Raw genomic sequence first — 21,704 nt, 5'->3', positions numbered from 1 at the left:
GTAGACACAGCTGCGGATAATCCATGCTTAATAGATGTAAAGCTGTTCTTAAAAATAAGACAATAAAATCAGAAACCATTGTAGGTGATGCAAGTTCTGTAACCCATATCCAGGCAATAGATTTCAATGTGCAATAATGCTAAGCATAAGAAACCTCTTACTAATGCTTAATTTAAGTTTCCTTTGCTGCATTTTAGGCCTAGGGCTATGTCCTGGGTTTACCAGGAGCTACTACTTCTATTTGCCAGGGATATGGAGATACTACCTTTCTCTTTTGCAGCAGCCTTGTAATATTTAATGGCTTATTCTGTCTTCTCCCAGTTTTCTCTTCTCTAGACTAAAACAATTAATTTCTTTCTAGCTGTCCTCAGACACCACATTTTCTAGACTTCAGGTCTTTTTCACAGCTTTCCTACATCGTTTTTCCAGTTTGTTCACATTTTTTTTGCGCAGACATGGTCCTTGAGCTGGTGTTTTCGGATCTTGAATAAAGTGGAATACTTAACAGGTTTTACAGCTGTGATAGTTACATTTTTCAGTTATGATAGGATGTTTATCTTTTCTGCAAAAGCATGACAATGTTCTGTGTATGAACCACAGTGCAGGGTATGGCAGCCCTTTAAGATATGTTGGAGCAGCTGGTCTGGCTCTAAACAGAGCAGTGAGCAGGCAATGGGGAAATTTCTGCAACATTGAGTTTAAACAACCTACTAGGTGATGGAGAGCAGAGAGGGCAAGAAGGCTGATGATGCTCCAGAGTGCCTTGAAAATACAGAGCACTCATCCCAGGAGAGGAGATTGGGATAACTGCTACCTGGCTTGTGTGAGTGGGTAGAGAGTTTTATGGTCAATGGATATTACCTCCCCCTTCCTTTTCTTTGCTTATGGAATAAAGTCGTTTTTTTTTACAGTGGCTTTGGTATTTACTGCCTTCTCCTGTCAGAATAACCATGGTTTACATCTCATGGTACTTCTTGCAGAGCTGCAAAGAAACAGGTGGTTACACCAGCTCGATAACAGACAAAAGCCAAATGTAGAGTTATTGGGAAAGGGCAGGGAACAAAGCAAAGCAGTGTTGTACTGCTGCCTAATTCAGTGGCATCTATACAGAGAATGGCCAAGTAGTTGAAGACTTTTCAGCCTGAAAGGAATAAATGTAGGTTCACTCAGGGTCTATAGGCAGGAATAGCATGGAAGAAGATGGATAGGGATCAGTGGCTCAGTGTCTCTTCCAAAAGAAGAACAAGGGGTATGAAATGGCAGTGGTAGGGTGCACTGACAAACTATTCCTCAGTGCTAAGTTGCCTTTACCATATTCATAAGAATCACAGAATTGTTCAGGTTGGAAGGGACCTCTGGAGATCATCTAGTCCAGTCTTTGATTTTATTTTAGCCCATATCTGCAGTTTGCTAAGATCAACTTAATTTTTGGCCTGATCTCTATGTTAAGGTAGATTTTCTTCTTGCAGCCGTCTGTGTTTTGGCTCCTTTGCTGATTTAGGAAAAGCAGTATTTTTGTTATAGGATGGGGTTAATCCTTATTAATGTGGTTTCTTCAATTTTTCAGCTGCTTGAGGAATCTTTGAGCTGCTTGGATTTTTGACAGAGGATTAATGTCAGTGAGAAATGTGAAATCAGGACATCACAAACCTCCTCACTCCTTATGCTATCATACCATGCTGCTCCCCAGAGAAGGGAGGCAACAGAGAACATACGTCTAACTAGGGAAAAAGGAAAAGGTTGTTGTGGATTTTCTCTCCTTCCTTTTATAAATGCTGCTCTCAGAGCTAATTATTCAGTGCTACAGTGCTTTGGCCATTTTATTGAGAAAATGGGTGGATTTTGTGCCTTCTGTCTAGCCATGGATGCTTTTGGGCATAAGCAAACACAAGACAGGAGTCACACCAGAACAAATAAGTCATTCTTTCGGGGGGGTGTGTTTTTTTTTTTTTTTTTAAAAAGGTGGTTCATGCCCTCTTAGAACTGTGATGTGCAGGTTATGTACAACATTGGGCTCCACCACCAGCTGGGTTTTTTCCTTCAGCTTCCAGTGTTCCATTGCTGCTAATTCTCCCTAAGAATGAAATAAAAGGGCAGGGTGGCTTGAAAGGGGGAGGGAAGGGGGAGTGGGGAGGAAATACCTGAGAAATAAGCCCACAGTGGAGCTTGGTGGCTGCCAATCTGCCTTTACGTAATGTCATGATTTGTGGAAACATGGTGCCACCATCTCCTCTACTCTTTCAGGGACTTGGCCTTGTCTTCCTCCCTCCTTGTTAAAGCTAAAGGCTATCAGTCAGTTTATTTTGCTTTCTTTCTGGTCTAGTATATTCTCTTCTACACATTTATGTATTAATTGCTTTGAAAGCAACAGGTAGGAGTAAGGAGCATATTCCAGTCAAGATTTAAATGTCTGAAATTTTTCAGTAGTGAATAGTGGAGGCACTAGTCTAGAATTTGCAAGATACTGTGGGAAGTTAGCGCTACTGATCTTGAATGCCTCAGCACATGTCAAAGAGGGGTAGCTGTGAATGGATCTTTGTATCAAGAGCAGAATGGAAATGGTTAGAAAACTTGGCTGAGAAGCTTCTGTTCAGCCTTCCAGGTAGAAATGGTTTGGGGTCACAAATCTTCTTACTTGCTACGGAAGCATCCATATAACTGGATTCCAGATAACTGGAGACGGAATATTTTGTCGGGTAAGCCGGAATCCCATAGGCACAAATATGTATCATACTTACTTGTGCACATAGATTCCTGTTGAAGAATATTTTTCTGGCAGTGTGTTTCCTTTCACAGTGTGCAGTGACAAATTGTGCTAGAGATTTTACTAATGTCTTTGTATAAGGAGCACACACTTGAGAGCTGGGAGACATTTAGACTGTAACTTGTAATGAATATATCCAACATTTAGTCTGTTTAGATGTAATTTGTTGTTTTATCAGAGGTGCTATTCAAACTAGAGATTTAAATGCTTGCATTTCTCTCACAAATCATGCAGCTTGTAAGTGTGTGCCACAGGCACCCAAATTTCTCATCTTTTCAAGGCTGTCATGTGCTATGAGGTTGCATTATGTCTGTTCTGGAATTTGGGGTGTTGTAGAGAGGAAAAGCCTAAAATTTAAGTCTGAAGAATCAAAACTCTCCCTTGATGTGCTGTTTAGACATAGAACACAAGCCTGTTTCAGGTCTGCAGCTGTAGGTGAAGCTAACCTGCCCTTAGGAAGCCATGACAGATGACTTGGGTAAAATGCAACATCTCATATGCAAGCTGCTCAGTGGATACAAAATTTAACATCATTCAGAAACATTTACTTTTTCTGTTTGACAAACTCCCACACATTCCTTGGAATGTATTTTAGGTGCTCTGCAGAGAGCATTCCCATGGCCTGTTTGAGGCGTATCCTGATATTTCCTGAAGGACCCTAGACTATGCCAGATGGGCTTCATAGCCAATGCAGAACAGCCATGCTCCTGGAGAAGTCTGGCAGACAGCGTTTCCCTGTCACTGCTGGACATCGGTTCTGCCCGCTCTGATTTATTGAGGTGGCAAAGTGCTTTTCATAGATCATGCATGAGCTTACAGCATTCATGATTTCTTAACATTTCCAAAATGGAATTACCTTAAAGATTTATGGGAGCTAAATATCCTCTAATTTGCTCATTTTTTCCCCATATGGATATAATATTTCCCCCAAAAACTGTTCCTCCCCCCTCTTAAATGAAGCAGAAGTATGAATCAAAAATCAGTTTCCCTACCTGTGTGTACATTAGTGTTAAATATAACAATAGGTGGTCCAAGGCTGTATTGTTTTCTTTGCTAAAAAAATCCTTAATTTTACTTGTAGTAAATGCAGTAAAAAGGCCAATGGTCACTTCACCCCTGGGTTTGGATATCACTTTGGTCCCCTGGTCATCAGATGCAGAAGGGACACCACAGAGCATGAGATCAGTCCTGCTAGTGTTTCACGTGATTTAGGGGACTACAGGGAGTCCCAGGAGGATCTGACTTTCCTTCTAGTTTGACCAGGCACCTTGTGAGGGGGAATCTGCATTAGGGACAGACACTCTGTACTCCATAGGACAGTAAACTGTCTTATTCTGGTGTCTGACTTGCAAATAGGAGAGTTGATTGCATCTATAAATAATACCAACTTCTGAGTTGAGTTAGGCCTGACCTTACAGCATGTACCACCTTTCTCATGCTCTTTGAAAAGGTGAATGTTCATTGCAGTACTTTGTAACGGTATTGTAGGGAATCCTCTTGATTCTTGAGAGGAGAATAAAACTTGTTCATATATGTATTTTCTGAAGCATCCAAGTTCTTCCTGAAGACCACGTGTCACAGCAGCAACCAGAGCGGCTTGGTGACCTAACAAACCAGACCAAAGGTGTTGGTCACCCCCAGGCCATGCAATCATCCTTTACTGCAGCTGCTGCTTAGGGAGAATGGGGAATGTTCTGTGGAACCTGGCTTCTCGCCTGTGCTATTATTTCAAGTAGTAGCTGTAAAGGAAGAGCTGTGAACATCTGTGCTGTAGAGAATCCTGCAGAAATTCCTCATATTGATGCTGGAAGAAGGTGGAGGTAAGTCATAGAATCGTAGAATGGTTTGGGTTGGAAAGGACCTTAAGATCATCCAGTTCCAACCCCCTGCCATGGGCAGGGGCACCTCACACTAAACCATCCAACCCAAGGCTTCATCCAACCTGGCCTTGAACACCGCCAGGGATGGAGCATTCACAGCTTCTCTGAGCAACCCATTCCAGTGCCTCACCACCCTAACAGTAAAGAAGTTCTTCCTTATTTCCAATCTAAACTTCCCCTGTTTAAATTTGAACCCATTACCCCTTGTCCTGTCACTACAGTCCCTAACAAAGAGTCCTTCCCCAGCATCCTTATAGGCCCCCTTCAGATACTGAAAGGCTGCTATGAGGTCTCCACGCAGCCTTCTCTTCTCCAGGCTGAACAGCCCCAACTCTCTCAGCCTGTCTTCATACAGGAGGTGCTCCAGTCCCCTGATCATCCTTGTGGCCCTCCTTGGAGACCCCTGAGTATAACAAAATGCTTATACTTCAGTGCACCAAGGTGCTTGAAAAAATGCTGGACAAATTTGCCAGGTTATTGAAGTTTTTAGGATATTTTCAGCCTATTATTGTATCCCGGGGTTTGGTTGGTTGTTGTTTGTTTTGTTTTTAAATAGACCTTCAGGTGTTTGTGTTTTTACTTAAGATCTTCAGGAGCTCCAATATATTTAACGCATCTTCTCCACTTTTCCCCAGGCAAATCTACATAGATCCTTTAGTATCCTCAGCTCTGGAAAACATTTCTTTCCTTCTGGATCAGCTATGTAATCTGTTCATCCTGCCTTTACAGTTATAGATGATCTTATTAAAGATTGCATGAGTGGATGTGAAGTGCTATGCATGGCTGGCTTTGAGTCTTCTTATTTTGTTAAATACCTTTGGTCTTTCTTTCCCCTCCCAAGCTCTGGTATACTGGGCATCTGTGATAGAACTATACTTCAAGCAGTTTGTAATTCGGAATTCATTCCCTCCTTTCCTCACTGTGCTGCTCTCTGAAACTGTTGCTCTGTACTTGGCTGTGGCGTAGTGCAGATGAGTTTATCTTAAATCAGGTAGTTCAAGTCCAAAAGTTATCTGATTGCAGTACCATGGAGTTGCACACTCAGTGCAAAAACAGCCTCAAGGGAGGGTTAAATCAATGCATTACATCTATCCTGTTATAGTACCTAGGTTAGTCAGGCTGTGCTTATTTTAGACACATGTACCTTGCACTTGCAGTGTGGTTGTAGTGGAGATGTACTCTCTGGCTCCAAGCATGCAGTACATTCCTTTCTTCATTTTCATAGCACAGTGTGATTGATTTTGATCCAGAACATCCCTCCTACTGTTTTGATATGATTGAATGAACATAGTATTAGCATATTTTCTAGCAATGATCTTCATACTCAAAAATGATTCCATATGAAAGTTGATATTTCTGCATTTTCTCTTGCAAATCATTTTCTTCTATCTGGCCACTGTACTAACTGTTTCTAGAAAAGACACATTTTTAGTAGCTGCTGTGTTTGTCTGTTGAGGGTATAATTAGGATAATGTATTCCCATAATGACACAGTTAAGAAGGACTAGTTCTCTTCCTTTGTAAGTGATTTTGGATAAATCACAACTGTTTGGTTTGGCAAGGACCTCTCTTGAGTCATTTATATGTTAATGAATGCAGAAGAAAACACCTACATCTGTACTGAATTTCCCTTCTCTGTAAACTAAGTGCTGCATCATGATCTCCTGAAACGTTTCCTTTCTTGCCTGTGTTACAGCGACTGCTCTGTGTGTGCATATGAATGAGGCAGAAGCAGCCATGAGAGCAGATAACCACAGCCTTGCTCTCCACATGCATTCACACCTGCACAGAGCAGCACACCTGTATGTGATGAACAATATAAAGGCAACTCCACACCCCTTGCTCAGATATTTTTATAGACAGCACATAAATTGGCTTGTTCTCACAAAGCTGAACGTTAAATGGCCTAAACTCTGCTTGCAATTTGCAACTTACTGTATCTAAATTAATAGCCAGACAATAGTGGAGAAGTTCTAAGTTGTTGAGTGGAAGTGATTGCCAGGCTCACAACTTCAGTGATTTGGGTATCCTCATGGCACAAATCCTGACAGATTTCTTGAGTAGAAGTAAAATCCTCCATATTACTGTACTGCCAATGAGAATGTAGAATCAGCACTTAGGAATGGATTCTCTCAACCTCCCTACAGAAATTTATCCTTCTTACTTCGGGAGTTAATTTCTCTCTTATTTTGGTTTTCTCAGGTTCTCGAAGCCGGCACCAATGTTCTTGGATGATACCTTCAGGAAATGGGCTCGTATCAGGGACTTTGTACCCCCCTTTGGAATTAAAGGACAAGGTATGAGAAAACTGTGCAGTTGTTGGAAAAGAAGGTGGTTCTGCAGATACTTGCCCCATCTTGTTCTTCCGTTTTGAAAGCACAGGTGGTCCCTTTGGTTTGGCTTTTTTCCCCTGTTCAAGAGAAATATTGTACATGTAGCTCTCAGAAACACAGAAGGGTTTTCACAGCTGGAACGTGGACCTCAGAGGCTAATCTTAAGGATGATGATTACATGGGGAGAATCAGTGCAACAATGGCGATTTAGACCTACTACCACATCCTGGCAGAAGCATTTTGACTCTGACTTCCATAGCATGTTTGCTGACAGGAACAGAAAGTCCAAACTGATTTAAAGTACTTTTAAATCAGTAATTCTCTAAAAAAGAGAAAGAGTTTTTGAGCCTTACGTTTGACCACTGATACAAGCCTTCATTTTCTTTTCATAGCATTTGGTCATGTAATTATTTTATAGTTGTGCTACTTGTCAACTTGTATAACAAATAGGAAAAATCTGTTCAGATGCTTTGGTGATGATTTGTAATATGCCCTGTCCTCTGGGGACTGGACATGTCTGAAGTGTGGCAGCAAGGTCTGTGTCTCAAGTATGCCATGGGGAGAGCATGAGTGGTGCTAGTAGTGATGAGGTGGGAGCCAGTAAGACCACCCAGCAGAAGGTATGTTTTGCAGGTGCTACCAACGGCCTCTCTGACTGAGTGTAGTGGTAGAGGAGAAGGCTTATGTTCACTGCAGTGAACTGCTGCAGACTTCTGAAGTGTGATATATTTATTGAAAAGTGCTCATGGCATTGCATCAACCTCCAGGGTTTTTTTCTCAGTGACACATTCAAGATTACAGATGGGCCCCCATGGGAATTTAAATACCTGGTAGTGAAAGAACTGCAGCCACAGTAGGCTTGGGTCTGTATCTCTTCCTGGAAGCAGGTGTTGTCTGAACAATCTCTGATCAAATCAAAGGATCTACTGATAAATTTCTCTTGGCTTGCATCAATTCCCTTCTTTGTTTTGTGTATGTCCTTTCCTTGTCCAGTCAGTCTTTTGCAGCTCAATAGGCAACTAATTGCTGTCTTCTAAATCAGCCAGCAGTCTGCAGCAGGGAAATAACAGTGGCAGCGCAAGTGGAAGGCTGTGTTGGCCATAGCTGGGCTTGTGCCCTTCTAAGCGACACACAAGGTGTACAAAGCTAAGGCAAGCTGCCTGACCAACGTGGAGGTGGGATTTGCAGATTAAAGATGATGTCAGCTAGACCTAATAAAAATCATTCCGTTAAACTGAATCCAAATGGAGAAATTCACCGAAAGGGGATGACGGAATGGCTCTGGCAGCCTTCTCCCTGGGTCTGGTGCCAGCTTGTATCACCACCGCAGTGTTATGTAAATCTGATGTTTTGTATTGGATTTCCTCAGTTAAAAAGAGAAATGAGAAATTGCCATTATTTAAATGGCTGTGAGCTGAAGCCATGGGACGGAAACCGTTGAATGGGTTATTTTTTTAATGCCCTCCTGGGACTGAATTTTGTGCCAAGTTTCAGTCTGGAGCAAGTTCTGTGTGTGGGAGGGTTGAATTATAAATCTCTGTAGCCCAGGATTTCTAATGGCTGTGCTGACAGGCTGTGAGTCCTAGTGATGCGAATGGCGCCCTTTCATGTTACACATCACTTGGAATTCTTGCATCAGTCTTTTCTGGCCGTCCCACGGGATGCATTCGGGCTCAGCTGAGTGATTGGATGATGGGATCAGCACCTCATTAGGGCTTTCAGTCAGGGCAATCTAATGATATCCAAACAACTGATCCAGGCAGGCAGCATGGAGCTCAGTCACGTGCTCGTGCGAGATGAAGACTATCAGAGCTGAGATGTGCATGGGAAAAAGAGTAGTCAGGGTGGCTGAGAAAGTGTAGAGAGATGCCTGTGTTGAAACAGATGGGGCAGGAGTTCTTCTTTGTGCGTTACGAAGCCCCGTGACACCATCAGCTGGGATTTCTGACGTGCATCACACTGGGAAAGGCTGTCGGTGTTTATAGATACTGACTGCAGCTGGGTTGGTAATAGGAAGATTACCCTGAGAACTGCAGTGAATATCACTGTTTTCAAGACACTGTGATCTTGTCCAAGTGCAAAATGGATTTTTTGTGTGTGTGTGTGTGTGAAATAGAGCTAAAAGATGAGCTCACTTTCAGTAATGATGCATGTTCCAAGAAACTTCTAGAAACTTATTGGTGGTAGCTTGAAAATGCTAAAGTTAGGAAATCAGGAGTTTCTTGAGAGCTCAGAGGCTAAGTCACCATTTCTGCTTTCCTTGTTAAGGTTCTCTCTGTTCTTCAGACTTTTAGCTAATTTTTTCTTTGCTTTGTCTCTGGAAAAAAAAAATGAAATAAATCCTTTTTCATTCATCATTTGCTGTTTACTGGTCCAAGAAAGAAAATTTCAAGATTGCAAGAACAAGTCTTGCAATCTTTGGGGGAAAGCAGCTTTTGAGGAGCGTTGTCTGCTGAGCTGCACTAATTTGGAGTAACGCGTCTGTATAAATTACATGTAAAAGAGTAGAAGTGGCTCAGAAATTTTCAGGGCAGGATTACCGCTGTTTAAAGGTGATCATATCAAGGAGAAGGCAGCGTGCTGATCGTTTTGACACAGTTCATCAGGGATCTTCATGTTCTTCAAAAATAATGTGATTGTAAAGACAGTTATTCCATCTTCAGATGCTAAAAAGTACTCAGTATAACATAGAAAGCTTAACAATGTTTCTTCATAAAAGAATGATCACTGCTTTTGTCCACTGGTCATTTTCTGGTGTGGCCATTAGCTCGTGCCATGGGGTTTTATGACCAGAGTCCTCCACTCTCTCCAAGAACATTTGCGTGTAGAAGCCCTCAAGGTGAATATGGTTCTGAATATGAAAGTTTTTATAGACTTTCCCCCACGTGATGGTGGTTCTGAAACAGACTATTGCTGTAGGAATAACGCACATCTCATAACAGATTGAAGACTGCTGCTATCATTAGTTAACCACCTTAATGATTACTTGTCTGCTAAAGAAGCACAGGAATAAGCATGTGGTGACCCTACTGCTTTATGAGCGGGACTCTCTGAGATGAGGCACACAGTGGGAAGTCTTTTGCAAATTCTTTTTGAACAGTGGTCTCTTAGTAACCTCTGCAAGGTATTAGAGATAGATGAAGACTGCACTTACTTTAAAAAATGAGACTGTTAGTGCCTCTTTGAGCTTGCTCTCTCCTCTCCTACTATGTGACTTGACAGAATCTGGAAATGGGTTGTGCCACTGTGAGCACTTGGAAATGATAACTCCATCTCTATTAATAAATAAAATGGCTGTCCTCTGGTCCTGAAGGCAATTGAGCTCATTGTTCAAACAGGTTAACTCCCTGCCCGCCCCCTCCAAGAGGGTGGCTATATCCAAGCTTCCTATCAAGAAAGGTCACTGGCCTGAATTAGCTTGTGACCTTATGAATGCGTGAGAATTATTGAGGAGAGGATATTTGGCCCTGCTGAAAACCATCAGGGACTGTGCTAATGTTTTAGTAGTGCACGCTCATGTAGAAGAGTGTGGGCCCTTGCCCCGCTGCTGATTTGTTTATTAGTGTGTATATAGCCAGAGCAGGGGATGTCATTCAGGAACACAGTGAAATTAATCAACCTTAAGTTGTTGAGAAGACCAAACTGTAACAGAAAGTTGGAACTCCAAAAGCTACAAATGTCAAGATGTCCTGTGGGGGACAGCTCAGGCTGCCGAGTACCCCTCCTATGTCCCAGGCTATTGTTTCGGCATTAACTGGGATGCTGGAGTGCCTCTCACATTTCACCATTTGTGATGGTCTAATTTGTTTGTTGGAATTCTTCTCCCCCAGCACCCACCAGGCCTGCTCTTGCAGCTTTTTCACTTCAGATCAAGGAGACTGCAGCAGTCTCAGGCTCTTGAATGAGTTGCATGAAGATTGTTTCCTTTTTATTGAAATTGAAATGTCTTCTTTTGTATTTGCACCCTTTTCTAGCAGCGCTTCTATCAGTGTAACTTATGGAGGTATGAATATACACATGCTGTGCATATTGTTGCAGAGATTGTCTAGTATGCGCACTGCTTTTAGGGTTAAATTTGTCAATGAATAAGAAACGGAAAAATTGTTTATAGCGTTAGTAAGATTATTAATCCCAGAGGGCCTCCTCCCCGAATTTACCTCTGTAGCTATAGTAAAAGCAAAGAGTTATTAGAAGGGCAACAAACAAGACTGGAGAAATAACCTGACTATTAATAGAATTTCTCAGTATATGTGGCTTAAAGAATATAAAAGGCTTTTCTAAGGAAGAGTAGCTAGTATCTGGCATCCTCTCTGTGTAATGAGGATGGGAGAGTTGAGTTGCTGCAGCTTTTTTTGAACTTAAGTGAAAACATATGGCACAGCATACACAAAAAGACTGAACAGACATGATCATGTAGTATCTATTCCATGCAGTTAGTCATTGTGTCATTGCTTAGCAGCAATTATAGGTCTTCACTTCTATTTGTGTTCCTTTCAGATTGTTTTAAGCAGAGAGGCCCTGAATCAGTTTGTCATTGATTGTGATACTCATTTCTTAGGGAGTGACTCTCTTATAACCATCTTAAAATTTGCCTCTCACCAGGAACCTAGGAAGCAGTTTATCCCCTATGGTGATAAGAGAATATAAAGAACCGTCTCTAGAATGTGTTCAAAAACTGTGTAGATGAGGTCTCTAGTGACATGGTTTAGTGGTGGACTTGGCAGTGTGGTAAAGGTTGGACTTGATGATCTTAAAGGTCTTTTCCAACCTAGTTGTTTCTATGATTCTGTGTTTAAGTGCTACAATTTTATCAAATGTAGTATGTATGTACTGGCCAGGAGACTTCATCTTTTCATCTGATACAAGAGGGGCATCTGGAAGTGGTGACACATTGGCAACTAAGAAATCAAGTCTTTGCCCAGAGCACCAGTGCTAATAGATGTATTGTGCAATGGTTAATTGTACTTGTACTCAGTTTTATTTGAATGTTTTCTTTTGTGTTAGTGCTTCTGGGAAGATCCGTGGTTCAGTGCTGCTTAGCAGTGGTTTCATTAGTCTCATGGGGAGAAGGTCATTCATCTTCAGTGAAAATGTTGAGTTTTCAGGCGTGAAAAAGTTGGCATATCAAAATGTTATCAGGAAAAAAATCTCTTTTCAAGTGTGTGTTTTTTTTCTTGCATAGCTTTTTCTTCCACATAAACTTTCTTGGCATGAGCAATGCTCTATCTCTGAGAAAACATAGTCACTCAGACATTGCAATTGCGATTTACAGCTGACTCAAAGGAAAACTATCAGAAAAGTGAGTCTTTTCCAGCCTTTTCTTCCAGCTGTTTATAGAGGTTGGAGTACCACATGCAGACACCTTCCCTACGTTTGACTGGGTGTGCTTGATAATGAAGTGTCTCTTTTCTGCTTTTAATTCTCCAACCTTGTCTTTATTGTGCTTATTGTATTGTGTTGTACAGATGGTTTTCCTACTGTGAGCATTTTTTGTTGGTTTTGTGTGTTCTTCCTTTAACAAACAAGCAAGCACAAGCATGTATAGCCTTTAGTTCTGCTCAGAGTAGGTATTACTACAAGATGGTTGTTTCTTCTTGAGTTTGAGGCAGATATTTGAACTAGTTTCCACTAGAATTTTACATTTGACCAAAATTGGTAATAGTTACCATTATCACATGGGAATATAGCTATAAAAATGTGGCTGTTTCCCCAGGGAATCTAGCTGATTTTATAGCCTCAAGAAATTAAATGAGAGGTTTCAAGGGAAAAAAAATTAAAAGTTTCAGAAGAGGTAGAGGATCAGCTTTTACTGAATAAAGCCTCTAACATCTAAAGGGAAGTTATTGTGAATTTTGAAGTTAAATCAACTCTCATTCTTGAGCTCTCTTGATGACAATACAATCCTCCAATGCAGTCCCTTACTTCAGTTAAAATTGATGCTTTGCTGTTGAATGTGCTTAAAGAACAGTCTTCCTCCCAACCCGCTGGAAAGGGAAAGGTGCCCTAAGGAGATCTCAAACCCCAAGTCTGCAGTTAATTGGGTGACTTCATATTGGAATTCTTCCCAGAAGTGTCAAAGTGCAGTTGAAACATAGATATTAGTCCTATCTCTTACCTCCTAGAGGGAAAAGCAAGTCTTCTCTGGCTGTCATGATTTGAAGTGCCATATCTTAATGCTTCTGCAAGGGTCAGAATTAAAAATCACTGTAGTAGTTATTGAGGTTTTGGGGCTTAAAGACAGTGCTTGGATATCTGTGAAGTGGCATCAAAAATGCAGAAACAAGGGTAAGAACAGCCCTCCGTAACAACTGTGTTTATCCTCCAGCTTGTCTTTGAATAGCACGTTGTGAATCTTTTCAAGGACCGTTTTCATTTGGCATGAATTAGCCTGTTTCTACAGGCTTTATTACTTCCTGCTCATCAAACTTGAGTTTGGATCAAAATGGTTAATGCATGGCTAATGCAAAACGTTGCCCATATTTTAGCATAATTGATTTTTTAAATTGATGTTCCAACTTTCCAAGCCATGGGATTATGTTGGGAACTAAGCTTGTATTCTGGAAAAACAAACTCTTGGTTGTGAAAAAAAGCTTGGAAAAAGAATCCCTGAAGGCTCCAAAACTACGATGTAAATGAAGTGTCCAATTGTTACGTATTTTATTTGTATCTTGTTATAAAAAAAGGCCTAAAGGTCTTTCTGGGGCTTACATTTAACACATGCCAGGTTTCCCTAAGATTGTTAGGGAGGTACCATCCATCTTCAGTCTTCCTGTTGGTTTTTTTTCTTCTGTGTTTTGTATCTATGCAACACCATACGCCTCTTGCTTTAATACCATTAAAACTCATCAGTGGAAGTATTGGGATATTGGAAATAGTGTCAGTTTTAAGTAGTAAGGTGTATCTCAAGTAAACTACCCAAATCTAGTTTGGCTAATAACCTCAAGAAACCATTCTCTTGTGTTTACACACAAATGTGATATGGGGACAAATTCCTGCAGTTTGTTAACTGTCCTTGAGAGCTGGTTCGTGTGTTTGCAGTTGTTTCCAAGGTCTGGAAGTCTTTGTGGCTGCTTTCTTCTGCAGAGACCTCTTAAGCTTAGCTGGTCAATAATAGAAAATGGTGCAGGGAGGTTCAGACTCATTTGGATGCCTGCTGTACTCACTGAATTCCCAGCTTCGCTAAGATACAATTAGCATGTTTTCACTAAGATACAACAACGTGTGTCTACAGGTGGACATGTTCCTTCTGGGAGAAAACTGGAGAACAGAATACATGGTGGGACTTGGGTCCATGTGCTTGTGCTGGGCTTTAATCCTTCCATAAAAGATCACTACTAAGCTCCCGTGTGGAGTGGGATCTTAAGGAAGAAAATGCTGAAGAAGAAACTTTACACAGAGATGAACTTTTGGGTAGTGTAAAAAAACCCAATGCACTGGGTTTGTGCTTGCAACTTGTTTGTAAATATTACAATTTGGTTAACCCACAGCAATGTGTTTAGCTTACTCACTCCACAAACCTGACACACACGTGCAATTCTGTTATTGTGGGACAGGGACCCATACGCAGATGAGACTGGAATGCTTCAGGGATGTCGATCAACCTCACTCTAGTCAGTGTATTCCCAAAAGTTGAAGCTGATGCCCAGTGCACCACTAGAAGAAGTGCTAACTAGAGCAACTGAAGCAGTACACTGTTCCTTACCCTAATGCATGGTATTGAAATACTTGCTGCTGGCAATAAGGATATGTAGGCTTGCTGATTTTTGAGAAAGATGGCTGGTATGGGCAACTTGAAAAATGTCATCCTCTTGGTCACTCAGGAGTGCATGATCAGCCAAATTTCCCTGCTTTCAAGGCAGGCAGAAGATACACCCTGAGAGATGCCTGCAGTAAGCCCTGTGGAGTGGAAAGGTCTCCAGGTCTCCCATGTCTTTTTAATGATACAAGCAAAAAGCTTGTATGTTAGAAACAACAATGTGAAGTGTTGTTGACATTTACAGTGAAGGTCTCCACTCCTCCACATAAATAACAGAGAAAGAGGTTAGAACTGAGAGTTAGGCTGGTTCTCACTGTGTGGTCACTGCCTGCTTAATTTACTTTTAGTTTTTCTAAATGTCTGAAAATTTCAGGGTCAACCTGAAGTCAAGACGTACTTGTGTTCAGAGAAATCATGCAGTCCTGAGCTGCTTTTGAATCTTCTGATGTTATGAGGCAAAGCTGATAGGATATGTTATGATAACTCAGGATTCTTAGATAAATGTAGTCAACTCCTCTGGATGGGAGGAAATGTGCAGAGGCTTCTTGCTTTGTTTGTATAGTAATAGTGTGTGCATAGCAGTTGATAGATGAATGGGTTAAATAATCTCCTACTCTCCCCAGTAATCTAAATTCTCCATGACAGGGAAGAAAAATAAATTATGGCTGCAGAAAACTGCAGTAGATTGCTTGCCCTGGTGATGTGTTCATTGTTTACTAATGGGAGAAAGCGAGGGTGAAAATGCAGGGTATTGATATTCATTTCTATTGATTTATCATTAAAGTATGGTAGCAGAACCATGTAAAGACCATGTGAGCCAGAGAGCTATCTGAAGATTAAAACCTTTGCAGAGGGCTTATTTAGGAGTCAAAGACCTTATTCTCTTCTTAATTATCATTTACTGAAGGGCACTTACTTGCCTTATGACCTTCAGTAATTTTTATTCTCTCAGCATATAAAGACATTTACTGCTTTCAGAAATGAGAGGAATAGTTGGAGGACCTGAGAGGGTGACTTCGGGTATATGCATATATGTTTACATATGTGTATATATGTATCACCTTATAGCCTTGGACTTGAAGGAGCTGTATAAAAGCCATATATTTTTACTGCCAGCGTAAATTCCCTTGCCTGATATTTCAACTAGAATTAAACAGCACAAACGTTCCTCCCTATATATAACATATGTACCTACACTATATTCTTATGCTCTTATGTCTACCATATGGATGGTTTCAGGTGAGCAGAGCCATTGCATTACAATTTTCTCTCTTTCCGATATGAGCTATTTGAGCTAACACAAAAAATGGGCTGCCAGTGAGATGCTGCTGAGATGTGTGTCACTACAGGACAGCTAACATCTGCAGCCCCAGGGATGACAGCACTGCACTAGCCATTTAAGTATCAGTGATTGACTATGCACTGGAGGAAGGATTCAGTATTGATAACATCTGCCTTGAATCTTGTGAAGATGAACAGGAGGAGCAGTACAGAGGAAGCAACACTGCAGTTGGGCTTACTCAGCGTTCAAGTGGTTACCAAAACTGTGGCCACTGCAAGGCTGTTGAATGATCTGCGAGACAAGTTTGGTGTTTGAATGCAGTTTCCAGTGGGAAGTTTGTATTTCATAAAACATGCAACTAATTTGTACCTGCTGGGCTGCCTGTTTGGCAGCTGGGAAGAGGCCAAAATGCTTTTCAAAGATGAATTCACTTTTTCTCCATACTGTTAGGGGAGGAGAGTGACAGGGAAGAAGTGCATGGTTTTGCCCAAGCTGTTCTGTTCCTGCCTGTTCAGTATATCTGAAGGATCCCTTGGAGAATGCAAGATAGCCATGGTACAGTGCTGCCAGCTCTCCTTGTCCAGGGTAAACATGACATAGAGCTGATGGATCTGTGGGAGCTGCTTCCGTGCCAGCAGTGAAATGAATAGCAGATAAAAAGTTCTGCTTGGTTTGAGCTGACCTGCCACAGAGCCCTGGAGGTCTCTGCACCGTGCTCTTCATGATTCATGTTTCTGGGCATATGGTGCTGAGACATGCCTGCTGGGCTGATTTGCTGGGGTTCTGCACTCAACCAAAGAAGCTGAAACTTTTCTAGACTGGAAATTGCCCTAAAAGAATTGAAAGACCTGTTCGAATGGGGATTTGTCTGAGCGAATGAATTCTGTTACACCTGAGCTGGCTGTATGCCTGGCCCTGGAAGCAGGAGGTGAGTGCATGCATACCTGCTGCTTGTAACAGGAAGGATTTTTTTGACTTTGTAGTCCTTAGAACATGTACTCTCAGGTCCCTCCTCGCCACTCTTTGCACAGGTATACAAGGCAGAGCACACCCACCACTATGTCTGTTTTTCCCATTTGCCGAGCAAGGAAGGAGTTGTGCCTGGGCTAGCATTGTGTCTGCACCATGCTGTGGTTTCTTCACAACGTGGGTAAACCATCTGAAAGAAGAAAAAAAAAATCAAAACAAATTGTTTGCATAGCTGTTGCCCTTATAAAACAATCCTTCATTTACGTGTGAGTTCATGTTAAAGCCAGGGCTGTATGCAGCTGGTGCCTTAAAATAATAGAACAAAAAACCCCAAAATAAAATCAATGGATGAATGGAGAGAAGCTGAGAGTTATCAGGAACAAAGTGTACTCCCCTAAAACACCGATCTTGGGTTGCTTTGTTTTGTTCTTTGCTGTGTTCAATGCAAGTAGGTCCCAGTCACAAGCTTAAGAATATGCCTACCCCAGAGAAACTTGCTGCCCTGGTGCCAGTTGTTCCCACTGCTGTCCTACCCCAGTGAAGGGGTTCTGTGGCCAGCGTGCAGCATACCAGGTCTGCTGCTGATGTGCAAGTGTGCTGCTAACTCGGGTGATAGTTTAGTGTGAGTTTAGCATCAATGTGTACAACATCAAAATTAGTTTGGTAGCCACTGTCCTGTAAAACGGTTTGAATCTGCCCAGAAACTGCTGCATGAACGTAAAATGTGTCAGTTACTGCCTAGATCATGGGGATAGCGATGACATTGTGCATATACTGGTGCAGTGACTCGGCTCTTGAAGGCTTGGTTTTTCTTTTATCCTTGCAAAACTTCCTTTCACTCATTGACAGGTCAGTATTCAGCCAGTGGCTATGCACAAAGTCTGTTACTTGAAACAGGAAAGAATTATTCTTTGTAGCATATGTAACATACTTGCACCTGTTACTATCACTCAGTACATAGGTATATAAGGCAGACTATGCTCATTACCCTTTCAATTTCTCACACTGAAGAAAGCATGCTCCATCAATTTACTTTACAGAATGCACCTGCTTTCCTGGTGCCTGGTTATCTTTAGTCATAACCTGGGGATAAATACTGCTTCGTGTCCTGCAGGTTGCTATCTGTGATAATAGTCTTTGCAGCAGTGATTTCAAGTGAAATCCCTCCACCTTGACCCAGCTGTGGTAAAGATACTGCCAGTGGTTCCCTATTGTAGGTATTTTCATCATGTTGTGGAAGATTGCAGATCAGCCACAGCAGCATCTGCTGACCCCTCAAACCTTGCTTCAAGAAGGTACAGAAGGTCCTTCTGGAGGAGGTCTTGTCTTTCCATCACTGGTGCCAGTGAGCTAGGTGCCAAATGCAAGTGCTCACCTCAGCAGCAAGTGTCCATCTTCTAGTATAGTTCCAGCTAAGTCAAAAAGGATCTAGTGCCTCTCCTCTGCCCAGGCCATTAGCTTTTCCTGTTAGTGCTTGTGGCTCCTGCTTCTGACTTCCAATGAGGGTGCTAGACTAGACAAAGTAGCACAGACAGCATCTGTGACACCTTCATTCCTGCTGTCAGTCAACACTTGGAAGTGCAGTACTTTGTCTTTTATTGAGCTTCCTTCAGCAGTTTTGATATCAGTGATAACACTGATTTATGCAGCTTCCAAACCTCTTGGATGCCATGTGTCATTGGACTGTTGGGGCTGCTGAAGTCCATTTGGCCATTCATACGCTGTACTGAATGTCCTGATTTGTTTGTGTTTTCTCTCTGGTTAATGGGAATGGGAAGCATCCTCATCCCAAATGCTGTCATATCCTGTCGTATTTTATTTCTGAGCATTCATTGTGAAGGCATTACTAAATAGGTGGCAAGATAAGAAAAGCAGAATTATTTGAGTGCATTACTCAACTGTATTCCTTTAATGTACTTTTTAATATAGTATAATGGATGAGCTCCAGGTACTGCAGGGTGTTAACTTGTGGGTGGTAGAGCAAACCTGGCATAAGAAAAGCCTGGGAGATGGGAGGTTGCAACCCTTGACATGCAATCCTTAGATCTCTTTTCTAAGATTGTGGGAAGACAACCACATTAATGTATACTGTCCAGCAAATGTCAAGGTATGAGATAGGCCAAGGAGAGGACTGTGGCGTAGTGCCATTAGAGGTCACAACAACCTACTGCTGTTGCAGCAGACTTAGGGAAATAGAATTCCTGCTGAAGAGGGAACCTGCTGCCAATGCGTCAAAAGAAATTTTTCAGATGAGTGAAAATTAAACAAAACCACTATTTTGTTAGCCAAGTAAGTTGCTTTTGCCCTACAAATTGCCTCTTTCCTTACTTTACTCCAAAATATGATCTTATGAAAGTAATCACATTTCCCAGCTTGTAATGGTTGGCAGGGGCTGCCGGTAATGCCATGTCAGAAACTTCCCCAAATCTCAAAGTAACCATCAGAGTTTTCTGTTTGTCAGCTTTATTTATCTGCCTTGTGCATCTCACCAGCTTGTTGTCAAGTTCAAAGTGGTTTGGCACACAGACTGCCTCGAGCATATGTGTTCATTGACATCCTTGTCCTGTACTTTTTGTAGAGGGCCATAATAAATAAGAACAGAACTCTTTATTTGAAAGGGACTCTCCAAACTGTGCTCATTGCAGTAAGTAGTGTCTATCAGGAAAACTATTTAAGTTCACTGTAAGCAATCACTTGATGTCTGTCTTCCTAATGTTCCTGTGTCATAAATGAAGCTCAGAAAAGCTATATTCAAAATCAGGAATGGGAAGTGATTGAAAGTCCGTGTGGATCCAGGAGGGTTCCAGGCTATTAGAAGAGAAATGACTAAGGGTTGCCAGATATATAGAAGCTATAGCTGACACATTAAATCCCTGATGTGAAAATAATTTAGTAATAAAAGACAATTTCAGGGAAATATTATGTCTATTTGCATTATTCTTGTGCTTCTCTTAGGCATCTGCTTAAGGCCGCAGTTAGAGTCAGGATTTGGAGACAGATGGACTTTTTGTCAGACCAAGTACAGCCATTCTGAAGTTATTGGTGCATTTGTAAATCCAGGCTAGGCAAAGCATTGCTGCTTCTTGGCCCTGGCCTTAAAGGAGTTTGGATCTTTATGGGAGAGGGAGGGGGAAAAATCAGGGACAAAGGACAAAATCTAAAAGGAAGCAGACTCAAAAATTTCCAGTCGATAGAATTATTTATGTCTAATCATTGTGCTTCTACAATTTCATACATTTAATTTGTGTGTGTGTCTGCACTTGCATAACTTATACCATCTGGCTGCTGCAGTGTTCACAGGGTATCAGAGTAGCTGTGGTTCAATGGGCATTTCTTTAAGCAGTTGCAATGGTTTAATTGGATTCTGCCATGAAGAAAGGCAGACTGAGGAACTGAACCTAAACTAAAAGTAACCCAGGAAGATAAAAAGCATCAGCTTTAACCTGGTTCTGTTCCTGCATCCAGCTGCCCAATGACATAAAAGCTTGTCTGAAAGCAACCACTGACAGTGATACTGTTTTTTTCATGTCTGAATTGTTTGTGAAAATGCAGTCTCATGGAAGTGCATATTAAACCACTGCCTTAAACTATACTATGTTTGTTTCCTGTCATACCTTTTGTGCAAGGTATTTGCTCACTGCATCAGAATTTGGCACGTAACATGTTTCAGCAGTTGTAGCCAGCATGTGAAAGTCAGAGAAAATAGGAATATGCAAGTTGAAGTGTACATTCCTAATGTGGACTTTATTTCAGTTCCTCCAAGTTACAGCTTCAGATGCTTTACTTCACTTTGGTTTTCATTTCCATTAAAAGTAAGAACTTGTTCCTAATGTCTCCTTCCTTTCTCCCCAGATAATCTGATCAAAGCCATCCTGTCAGCAACCAAAGATTACCGTCTAACTCCAGCTCTTGACAGGTAAGATGAGACCTTCTAGTGGAGGAGGAAAAGTGATTATTTTCCACATGCCCTAATAATTTTTACTAGATATTTTTGCCAGAAATTATTGCCAATAAATTTGGCGATGCCTTGGAGGTACATCAGGAGCTGGAACCTGAGTCTTCTTTACAGTAAATCTGTAAATGCTAGAGACCTCCGTTAAGTCAAACATGAGTAGAAAAAAGCATGTACCTTGTGATTATTTCTTAATCTTTTGTTTCATATGGTGTTACAATACATCCTCTTGACCCTTTTTCAAATAAGTAACAGGTTTCAATAAACACAGTATTCTCTTTCAGCCTTTCTGACAAAGCAAGAGGATTACAAGAAACTCTTAGAAGGAAAGAAGGGACTGGGTTGTTTTAACAATGCTCTTCACTAATACCTTGCACTTAAAGCAGGAATGTGTGATTGCGTTGACCAAGCCTATGCCAGGATGCAACAGCAGTCTTCCGAGTCCTATGCTATTTGAATTGATGTCTTTAGAAGAGACTCCTTTGATTCTTCAGTCCTATTGTAGACATTACTTCTGAAACTCACTGGCGTGTTCACAATCAGCTTCCCAATGATAGTCTTTCCTATCCTTGCTTTTCTGTCATCCCTTGCCTTTGCCCTGCAGTTTTGGTTTAGGGCCACTTCCTGGATTAGAGGTAGTTTCTTTCAGATGCTGTCAAAGTTTTCTACTGGATCATGATTTCTTTCCAAAGTCCTGCCACTGTTTCTTTCCAAGCAGTTGTACTTCTCTGAACACGGGTTAACAACACAGTTCCTGCTTTCTAAACAT

General features: G+C 41.5%; 1 protein-coding gene across 8 annotated transcripts in view; it reads left to right on the top strand.

Moving 5' to 3' along the window:
• The window catches only part of ST3GAL3 (ST3 beta-galactoside alpha-2,3-sialyltransferase 3), a 197,136-nt gene that overhangs the window by 111,345 nt on the left and 64,087 nt on the right, over positions 1-21,704 (top strand). For all 8 annotated transcript variants that reach the window (XM_065673551.1, XM_065673557.1, XM_065673553.1 and 5 more), the window contains 2 exons: positions 6,846-6,940; positions 20,836-20,899. In XM_065673551.1, coding sequence (XP_065529623.1) covers positions 6,846-6,940; positions 20,836-20,899 — 159 coding nt within the window. The remainder of the gene's footprint in view (positions 1-6,845; positions 6,941-20,835; positions 20,900-21,704) is intronic.

This window comes from Lathamus discolor, chromosome 3 (assembly GCF_037157495.1).
Source record: "Lathamus discolor isolate bLatDis1 chromosome 3, bLatDis1.hap1, whole genome shotgun sequence".
Lineage (NCBI taxonomy): Eukaryota > Metazoa > Chordata > Aves > Psittaciformes > Psittacidae > Lathamus > Lathamus discolor.
Note: the sequence above shows the minus strand (reverse complement) of the source record. Positions and strands in the feature narration are given on the sequence as shown.